The sequence below is a fragment of the Ammodytes marinus genome (genome assembly GCF_949987685.1).
Source record: "Ammodytes marinus genome assembly, chromosome: 5".
NCBI lineage: Eukaryota > Metazoa > Chordata > Actinopteri > Uranoscopiformes > Ammodytidae > Ammodytes > Ammodytes marinus.
In genome coordinates this window covers 8,033,344-8,044,349 of record NC_137234.1, presented here as the reverse complement: position 1 = coordinate 8,044,349, position 11,006 = coordinate 8,033,344, and the positions used below count along the sequence as shown (strand labels likewise).

Genomic DNA, 11,006 nt, shown 5'->3' with positions numbered 1-11,006 from the left:
GGGAAAAAAATAATAATTCAAAACATTTTTTTCAGCTATTATGCACTAAATTAAATGTACTTATGGATAATATAATTACTTTCTACAAAATCTGCTAGGAAATAAAACTCACAATTCTACACACTGCAGGTTTAAATAGTCAGTTGGCCTATTATACACAATATTAATCAGTCCCTTACTCTGTAAACTCTCCCTGAGATTTCTCATTTTTTTTTACTTGGAGTTCTTTCTCAGCCGAGCTGGGCTATGCAAATAAAACTGATTTGATTTGATTTAATACAGTCAAGAATCAGTCAGACACAATATTGCATGTCCTCTGCAACTGTTGTGCTTCATGTTGTGTAATTGTCATTCATAATTATTGTAATCTTGTTGTGTTTAATATCCTCTCCAAGGACGGACATCCTGCAATAGATGTCATAAGCACAGAAAATAAGAGAAAATCACAAAGGATTCAAATCATTTACCATATGTTTACATGGATATACTAAAGTAAAATATGAATAGTGAATAGTGTCGATGCAGGAGGACTTGCACAACAGCTGCAGAGGACATGCAATATGTTGTCTGACTGATTCACTGTGTTATTGTCATTACAGGAGGACCCAACCCTGGAGAGACACTTCAACGGCCACAAAGATGCCGTCACCTGCGCAGACTTCAATCCAAACGGCAAACAACTGGGTAATTATCTGCTGTATTTATGGCACTTTAAAGGTTCATATTATTCTTGATGAACGGATTGACCTTCCCAGAAGTGTAACCAATGAAAGACAGAGCTGATAAAGAAAGCTTGTGCTCTTCTTCTTTCATATTAGACTAAAGTAAAGGTTAAAAATACAAACTACTCTCACCTTACTCAATTTAATAATCTCTTTGAATACCAGTAATTTAATATGTTTAAATTTTCTGCAATCTGAACTGCTGTTGTTGTCTGTGTATTGTATTGTATTGGATGAGCTTTAACTGCACTTTCTACATTCATCTTTCTATTGTATTTTTCTTGTATTTTTGTATCTCCTTTTAATACTGTATGATGTGTTATATGAACCTGTGTCTGCAATAAAGCTTTATATGTTTCTGTCTGTTGTCCCCCTCTAGCCTCAGGGTCGGTGGATAAGAAACTGATGATCTGGAATCTTGCTCCGAAGGCTCGAGCGTTTCGATTGGTCGGTCATAATGATGTCATCACCGGGGTTCAGTTCTCTCCCTGTGGAAACATGGTCGCCACTTCCTCCAAGGACAGGACCGTCAGACTGTGGAAACCTTCCATGTATTTATTTTATTTTATTTTATTTTATTTTATTTTATTTTATTTTATTTTATTTTATTTTATTTTATTTTATTTTATTTTATTTTATTTTATTTTATTTTATTTTATTTTATTTTATTTTATTTTATTTTATTTTATTTTATTTTATTTTATTTTATTTTATTTTATTTTATTTTATTTTATTTTATTTTTTATAGGCTCACATCCATTTAATCAGGGCCTTTGTGTTTACTTATTAATTAGTCAAATTATTGGACCGATATATGAAATGTAAAACAAGTGGTGCATGCATCAATACACTGGAAGCTTAAAGGTGGAGTCAGCGATTCTGGAGAACGCTTGTTGACTAAATCAATTTTTGTAAAAATCACGATCCTTTACCTGTCCGTACTCTGTGTATACACAGCATTGGCTCTGTAAACTGGCACGTTGCTAGCTATGGTGGGCCCTCTTTGTTTACATACCATAGGCTGTGTATTTGATATTCACTGATTTTGAAAGAAAAGGGATTTTGACAACAAGCATTCTCCAGAATCGCTGACTTCCCCTTTAACTGTGAACCAGTAATTTGCCCAAAATATATGTGTGACTACATGTGACTGTTTTAAATCTTTCTTATTTGTCTGTGTGCCATAGTAAAGGAGATTCGACAGTGTTCAAAGCGCACACGGGCCCTGTGCGCAGTGTTTCTTTCTCTCACGACGGACAGAATCTGGTGACTGCATCTGATGACAAGTCTGTCAAAGTGTGGAGCGTTCACAGACAGTGCTTTGTCTACTGTCTCAGCCAACACAACAACTGGGTTCGCTGTGCCAGGTACACACACCTGTGTGTGTGTGTGTGTGTGTGTGTGTGTGTGTGTGTGTGTGTGTGTGTGTGTGTGCGTGTGTATTGTAGGTTACCTTGAAAATAGCTTTAGCACTTTTAGGCACTTTCTGAATTTAGGTTGATTTCCTGTTTGCCAAAGACAAACAAAAAAGGAAAATCAGGAATACTTTTTGCAAACCAAGATAAATGCAATTAATGCGCTTTTGGAATATATTATTATTATAATTTTATTTATTTAAAGGGGATACAATAAAAGAAACCACAAAGTGATACAAGATAAACTGGAGGGATCACAAAATTAAAACGGACACAGACACACAATTTTTTTTTAGTAAAATTAAATAAAACTAGCACTGAATATTTTTCTAATGTTGTGACCCATTCACTTTCTTAAACACTAACATCTACTTACTAGATAACATTCGGTGGTCACTATGATTGGCTGCAGTGTGTACTGTAGGTGTGCAGTAGTAGAGAATTGGTGGATAAATAGATTGTTTTCCAGTGGTCTAACTAGCAATTTTTTGTCTTTTCCTTATCCCAGGTTTTCTCCGGACGGTCGACTGATAGCGTCCTGTGGAGACGACCGCACCGTGCGCCTGTGGGACACGTCCACCAAACACTGTATCAACACTTTCTCTGACTATGGAGGGTGAGTCCTAAAACTACCTGCTTTAGTGTCCTGTTATTCTTCTTAGCTGTATATTAACCATCACTTTTAATCAACATACTCACATTACAAAACAATTACAATTACAATTTCTATACATCATGTTTATCCCTGTTTTTATGCTGGAATCAATATAATTCCAAATCCGATTTTAATATCAGATAAAAGGCCAACATTTCACTTCATATAATTATTAATTTAGATTTTAAATTACATTTTTATTTATTTAGTTTTTTACAAATTGATATAAAAAACTAATCAATGTTGTTCAACCATTGCTTCATCTCTCCCGTAACTATTATTAATGTGTATTATTTAAACTGCTGCAGGTAACTGACTCCATTGTGTGTTTTCATTTTTTCAGATCAGCGACGTTTGTTGATTTTAACTCCAGTGGAACCTGTATCGCCTCATCGGGATCTGACAGTTCACTGAAGATCTGGGATCTACGCACCAACAAGCTCATTCAGCATTATCAGGGTTGGTCAAAATATCAGGTCAAGTTACTAACTTCTTGTCCTTGAAGGCCAACTTAGCTTCTGTAAATTCTCTGTGTTTAGAAACAAGGCAGCATTGCAATCTAGAACTTCCACCACTAGATAACGCCAAAATATACCTAAAGCTCCGGAAAAAATTAAGAGACCACTCCAAATGTTCAGTGTCTCTCGTTTTACTATTTATAGGCAAATGTTTGAGTAGAATGAACATTTTGGTTTTATAATATAAACTACTGTCAACATTTCTAATTTTTTTTCATTAAGAGCATTTTCAATAAGTAATGATGATTTGAGAAAAATCCAGAACGGTCTCTTATTTTTTTCTGGAGCTGTATATTACACGTTATTACCTGAAACATCATTACAAATGTCCTTAAGTTGGTCTCAATGTGTTTTTTGTTTGTTTATTGGTATCAGTCCACAGCTCTGGAATCAACAGCTTTTCCTTCCACCCTTCTAACAACTACTTGATCAGTGGTTCCAGTGACAGCACAGTGAAGATCCTGGATCTACTGGAGGGCCGGCTCATATACACACTGCACGGACACAAGGTGAGGCTACAACACACACACACGCACGCACGCACGCACGATCGCTCGCTCTCACTCACTCACTCACTCACTCACTCACACACACACACACACACACACACACACACACACACACACACACACACACACACACACACACACACACACACACACACACACACACACACACACACACACACACACACACACATCAGATAATATCCCACTCTAAATTAGTCCATTATTGTATAGCCTATATTTTCTAATGCAAATAGCCTTAGAATCCAGCTTTCTCTTAATATTATATTATGTAGGTTAAATCTCTCCCTAAAATGTTATGTTAGATTCCCTCTACAACATAAGTTTATTGATTCGAGTTCCACAATACTTTTGAGTAGCCACTTAACACCCGGTTATAAATTCCATTGCAGAGACGTGCAAAAAGTAAACCAAATGTAACTTTCGAAGGCAGTGCCATCTACTGTTGCCGTTGCCAGTATTCTTTGCCGGGCAATTCAAATTTTACCGTCATGCTTTCATCCACTTCAATGATATCCTGTCTGCCCCCATTTAAATGAAACATTATACATTGATGGTGTTTGTCATAGTTAATTTATAGTATTCGTTCACATTGTTGACTGTGTCTTCCAGGGTGCTGTAATGACAGTGGCCTTCTCCAGGGCCGGAGAGCTGTTTGCCTCGGGGGGAGCCGATAGTCAGGTCGGTGTTTTAAGATGACATAATGTTGTTCCATATAATCCCAATATATTCTCCCTATATCTTTGTAACTTCAGTTCAAGGTTGTATTTTTAATCTCTGTGGCAGATTTAGGTATTAAAGTACATTTCTAATTAAATTATTTTCAGGCGGTAGCTCCTAAATATTGGAGCACTCTCCCATTGGATTTAAAATCTCCAGAGGATGACATTTTTTTTTAAGATAATTCTTTGGGCATTTTCAAGGTGTATTGGGTAGTACAGAGTTGAAATGGGGAGACATAGGGAGAGAGGGGGGGGGGGTGACATGCAGCACCCCAATACATGTTATATTATAAGCAACTATGCCACTTCAAGGTTGTACTTTTACTTTCTGTGGTAGATGTGCTTTTCAGGCAGTAGCTCCTACTTTTTTGGTACGTTCTCCCATTGTTTAAAAGACAGATAGATACACACCTGTTTAAACTTGCTTCTACTTAATTAGTTTTATCTACATGTGTGTTATTTTAATTTCTGTTTTCCCTGTGCTCTGTATTATAGGTCATTTTTTCCAACATTACATTACATGTCATTTAGCAGACACTTTTATCCAAAGCGACTTAACTGGAGCACACATTCATACAACGATAGCAGCAGCTACCACGCAGGGTGCTAGCCAACTATCAGGAGACATTTAGGGTTCAGTGTCTTGCTCAGGGACACTTTGACATGTGGCGGGGAGACCAGGGATCGAACCTCCAACCCTATAGTTGCGGGTCCACCACCCTATCCAATTCGCCACAGCCCCCCACAACGTATTAATATCCTAAGAAGAAATCCTAGTAATCTTGGTCTTTGAAGTTGTTTGTCTGGTCTCTTGCTCCCCTCAGGTGCTGATGTGGAGGACAAACTTTGACAGGAGATGTTACCTGGAGGTCCTGCAGCAGCACAGCCGGAGGTCCACCCCTGACCCCCCGCCCCACGTCACTGATATACACCCCAGGATACCACACCTACACCAGCCAAGGCCCTCTGACATCCAGGTCGCTTTGGCTTTACATACATGTGCACTTCATATTCCAGCTAGTCTGTCTGTCTGTCTGTCTGTCTGCCTGACTGTGACTAATATCCCATTTTTGTGTGTGTGTGTGTGTGTGTGTGTGTGTGTGTGTGTGTGTGTGTGTGTGTGTGTGTGTGTGTGTGTGTGTGTGTGTGTGTGTGTGTGTGTGTGTGTGTGTGTGTGTGTGTGTGTGTGTGTGTGTGTGTGTGTGTGTGTGTGTGTGTGTGTGTGTGTGTGTGTGTGTGTGTGAGTGTCAGGTCAGTTTGGCTTTACATACACATACACTTCATATTCAAACTAGAACATTTTACAGCTTTAGGGGCGTTTCCTTTCAGACATTGATAAAATATGTAAAAACAAAATTGGGGGCATTTGTTGCAGCCCATATGTGATAATTTAGTTTTTCTAGACTATGTTCAGTTTAGAATTATATTGGGCTGAATACAATTTTTTTTTAAAGTCCTAATTATATACTATACAATTATGATATCTAAGGGAAAACAACTTGGCCCTAACATGTGGTTTTAGTGATCCGAAAACAAGTGGACACCTTTAACTACTGGTGGAAACACACTCTTGACGCATTGAAGACGCATTGAGATCGGATCACAAAAAACACATTCGGAAGGTGGTTTATGTCGCGTGTGTCCGATGTGTCCACATTCAAATAGTAGTGTAAACAGCTATGTGACTGTAATAATGGTGTCTGGAGAGGGAGAGAGCTAGAGGAGCTTTATATATGCAGCCATCTGGTCTGATTGTGCAGCTCCATCCACCAGGAACCACTTGAGAGAGGAGAGAGACAGGGAAGAGCAAAAGCAGCACACAAAGACAGCCAGAGGGCCGGCAAAGTGATAGTGAGTGAATGAAAAGTGAATGTAAAGTTACATATGTTCTCCAGTTTGGAAGGGGAGTGTTATTCAGCTTTATAACTTTCCTTTAAAATGCCTTTTTAACTCTCCCGTATATTATATGCTATATTGTTTCTGCTTTTTTCTATTTTACTTCTCTATTGTATATTGCATACTTTTATATCTCTTTCTTGGCATTCAGTCTTTGGAAAACAAAGGAAGAGTTTCATTGTATGAGAACATGTTTTCTTCTTGTGCACATGACAATAAACTCTTTGAATCTTCCTCTCTTCAGATCAGTCAACCGGTCACTGACACTCTGTCCACAGACCCGCGCGTCATAGAGCTGGGTGTTCACAGAACCACGGTAAGCTGAAGTAGGACATCTGTAGTCTCACAGACATGAAAACAGCAAGTCAAATCTCACATCACATGTAATACACTGTATATGTGATCATGTTAATTAACGAGTGGTAGAAAAATAAACAGTAGACCACACAACAATGGTAATACACACACACACACCCACATGCACGCACACAAGCACGCATGCCAAACACACACACGCACACACGCACACAAACACTAGTAAATTCAAGGTAGTCTGTTTGTAAGGTGATATTCTGACGACCACCAGGTGGCAGTGCAGACCAGTACTTATTATTATTGTCTGCTGCAGTATTGAACCCGACCAACCAATAACTCCAAGGACCATTCATGTGTCAGTGATGTAGAAAGCAACACTTTCTTTAATGAGTGTATATCCTAATAAAGACATTTGCTTGATAACACACACAACTACCGTGATCATACAATTCTACATACATACACACACCAGAGCTACAGAGCACAACTACAATACAGTGACTTCAGTAATGCAGATATATGATAACATGATTCAATTTATGAATTTCTAACTTTGTAAATATTGACATAGTACTACGGCCGACCACTGAGCAGCAGGGGAAATATACTTCTTGCTTTCCAATTACGAGCCTACTTCTCCAACTTTTTCAGCAGTTTTTTCTTCGTATATTTTTTCGATTAATTTTTTTCTATCCATCAACCATCCAAATGACAGGTTATGCTTTTCTAGACCATTCTTAATGTTTCTGAGGGTCGTATTCAGGTTGGCAGGGCAGTGCCAATGACCTGGCCTTGAACTTTTAGTAGCAAGTTGAAATCCTGGATGGGAATTAGTGCTAAATGCTTAGTCCACAAATCCCAGATAAACTAAACATGAGGTGGATGCAGTTTGGTCTTAATTACAGCAAGGACGAATTGTTCAGTTGTGTGCTGCAATATGTGTATCACTGGCATGTTAAAGGCCATTGTAGAAAACCCTAGCTCATAATTTTTTTTTAGTCGGGCCTTTCAGAAAATAATAATTGTAATTCTTTGCTGAGATTTTGAAAATGCATTTATTACAACACCACAGTTAACGGTACTGATGTGGTCCATGAGCAGCAGTATCAGCATCCGAGTTAAAGGTAACATATTATGCACTTTGCTGTCAATGGTCTAAGTAGTCCCTAATACTTATTTTTTTAGATGTTTGCTGAAAAACCCGTTCAGATCATTTATTGTAGCAAGCCTCTATACCCTGATTGTCCTCTGGTCTCAGGATGACCTATATTTGTGCGATCTGGCTGGCCCCTCCCACCTCTCTGCCGGGCTTTCTTTATATGGCCATGGGGCTCTCCCACCGTCTCTGCCGTGCTCTCGCGATACTAGAGAGACACTACGTGAGCCGTGACTGCGAACACAGTGGCTCCGGGCCGGAGCTAAGCTAAGAGAACAGTTTGACATGACCTGACATGATTAAAACCAGTGAAAACAGTAGCTTCAAAGTTTGATATCTTCCCATCCTTTGTCATGTTAAAAACGAGTCATTTTCAGACTGCTGTGGGGAGTATAAACAGCGTGTTATGAGCAAAACTTGGTGCTACAACAGAAGCTACATGGGCGCTAACGCTAAAAATAAGACTCAGACGATAAAATAAAATAAAAATACCACACAAATGAGTGAAAAAAATATCTTCAAAATTGACTTCCACACTATTAAGTTACAATCCTTTGTCCTGTTAAAAACAAGGCATTTCCAGACTGGTGTGGATAAAAGAATTATGTTTTTATGACCAAAATCTCAGTGCTTGTCTCGAAGCTAGCCCGTGAGCTACCGGCTAAATATACCACACAAATGAGTGAAAAAAATATCTTCAAAATTGACTTCCACACTATTAAAGCGGACCTATGATGCTTTTTGACTTTTATGACCTATAAACGTTGTTATGATGATTCATAGTCATGCTTAACCATACTAAATTATCAAATAATGACTTACATGCATTTCGACGTATTCCCTGCTGACCGTCTGGGGTGTCTGTGCAGAGCACTAAACACTATTCTAGCCAGTCGAGAAGTCACGTGTTCAAAGCGGTCTACCCTTTGAAAATTTGTGACGTTGCATGAAACTTCGTGACGTCACCATGCGGATGTTTCCATGTATGGTAATGCTGTCACTTCCCTGTTCGCGTCTGCCTCGCACCCTTATAGGTCCATGCTCGCGCTTCCCGCCACTGAAAGTGTTCCGGAAGGAAGGTAACCAATCACAACGGAGTGGGGTTTGCAGGAGGGGGGGGGGGGGGGGAGCGGAGATGGCCGAAGCACAGGCGGAGGGAGCGGAGATGGCCGAAGCACACACACTCAAGTGTTGACAGGACGTGCTGGATCGCCAAAATAAGAGAAAGAGCTTCCCGAAAATCTACATAGTTTTTTGTGATGTGATTCGTGTCAGGTTGCTCTATAGCAGTGTAAAATAAGAAATTAAGACCAGAAAAGTAGTATAATAGGTCCTCTTTAAGTTACAATCCTTTGTCCTGTTAAAAACGAGGCATTTCCAGACTGGTGTGGGTAATAGAATTATGTTTTTATGAGCAAAAGCTGAATGCTTGTCCCAAAGCTAAATAGCTATACACCAGTCAGGCAAAAATACCAATAAAAACATTTCTTTCAGTTTCACTGTTTGCAAAAACCCACAAGTAGCTTCCTATCCGTTGTAGGCATAGACTGCTGTGGTTAAGATAAATTAGTGGAGTATGAGCAAAAGCATTCTGTGTTGGTGTATGTAACATTCAGGCTGTAGGCTATGGGCATCTTGTCGCTTAGCGGGGAAAGCAACATGGCTGTCGCTTGGAAAATTTTCAACACGATCTCATGGGATCTCGGGCACGGGATCTCGGGGCCGTGGACCAATAAGAAATGGGGGGGTGGGGTTATCATAGACCACTGCACGGTGGAAATGTCTGGTTACTAATGTGTGGGGGAAGCATCGGAAGCATGGACATATAAAGAAAATATGGGGATGTGGCTGTGCCGACTATTACGTAATAGTCGGCGAGAATTCTGACTGGAGTATATTGGGGGGGAGTATTGGGGGTTTCAGAAAGGGGGACAGTGAGAAAAGGAGAGATTGTTATTTTTTTAATATTTTGGCAGTCTCTAGGCACACCGTGGCCCCATGGATATGTTAGAACACATTTAAAAAGTGCATTTAGCATAATATGTGACCTTTTAAGTTGCATGTAAAACACTGCCCCCTAGTGTTGTGAAAATTAATTACATGGCATTACGGTTCCACACTGCAGGTGAACAGGGTAGTCTATCATTTGTAACTTATAGATAACCATCATGATCAATGTGCCAGTGTTTTGTGTACATACACAAAACAATTGTTCCAGAAATGTTTGAATAATAATGCAATTTTAGCAATATATAACTAATTATATGTAGATATACATTGTTGAAAACAAACAGGAAAAATGTAGGTTTTGGTAAAAAAAAAAAACAGAGTTAAATGATTATGGGAAGTTTAGTTGATGAAAGTGCTTTAGAAGTTCAGATTTTTGGTTCAGAGTATTGAAAAAAAATGTTTTATCAGATTGACCTCTGTATTCACCTATTGGGTACAGCATGGAACATTCCTCACAGTAAATCATAAAGCCTTTGCGTGATAGATACTAAAAAGCTGTTTTTAAACTCTTAACTGAGAGTGAAGTAGTCTTTTCGAAGGTCTTTCCAGTTATCTGCACAGTGGAGGAGGGAGAGATATTGAAAGATATTGAAAGACTTTTTGATTTCTATTGAACGTTCTCATTGTAAAGGCCTTTGTTGTTATGTTCTTGGAGAAAGAGTGACTTCTTAGTTGAACAACCTAAAGTATTTGCTTTTTAATGATCTCCTTTTGCTATCCCAGAGTCACGTTGGAAACCACGTGTCTCTCTACATTAGGGATGGTGAAAAGAAATCAATTCATGTTAAAACAACGATTCCTATCTTCTAAGACTTTTAATGGATTCATAATTCACAAAATAATCTTTTTTAAATGTATTTAAACGAGTGTAACTAGTAAATGCCCCAAGTCTAAACCTACCAATTCTATTTATGAAACATATCCTTTTGTTGTTTGCATTACCAATGTATTCTCTCACTTCTTTATCCTTAGAAGTGTACTAGCGTGAATAAATGTGTGTTTACAAAGTTGTAATCAGTTGATAAATCTTTTCAAATGTAACAACAACATAGCTTCACTCTTCTTTCATG

At 38.7% G+C, this 11,006-nt stretch overlaps 1 protein-coding gene across 1 annotated transcript in view; it reads left to right on the top strand.

Annotated features, from left to right (window-relative positions):
* Window positions 1-595: 595 nt before the first annotated feature.
* poc1b (POC1 centriolar protein B) overlaps window positions 596-11,006 on the top strand; it is a 43,487-nt gene continuing 33,076 nt past the window's right edge. Inside the window, exons 1-9 of the mRNA XM_080027118.1 lie at window positions 596-684; window positions 1,102-1,273; window positions 1,910-2,089; window positions 2,646-2,753; window positions 3,136-3,251; window positions 3,686-3,819; window positions 4,450-4,518; window positions 5,384-5,536; window positions 6,700-6,771. Coding sequence (XP_079883244.1) covers window positions 1,128-1,273; window positions 1,910-2,089; window positions 2,646-2,753; window positions 3,136-3,251; window positions 3,686-3,819; window positions 4,450-4,518; window positions 5,384-5,536; window positions 6,700-6,771 — 978 coding nt within the window. The 5' untranslated portion in view covers window positions 596-684; window positions 1,102-1,127. The remainder of the gene's footprint in view (window positions 685-1,101; window positions 1,274-1,909; window positions 2,090-2,645; window positions 2,754-3,135; window positions 3,252-3,685; window positions 3,820-4,449; window positions 4,519-5,383; window positions 5,537-6,699; window positions 6,772-11,006) is intronic.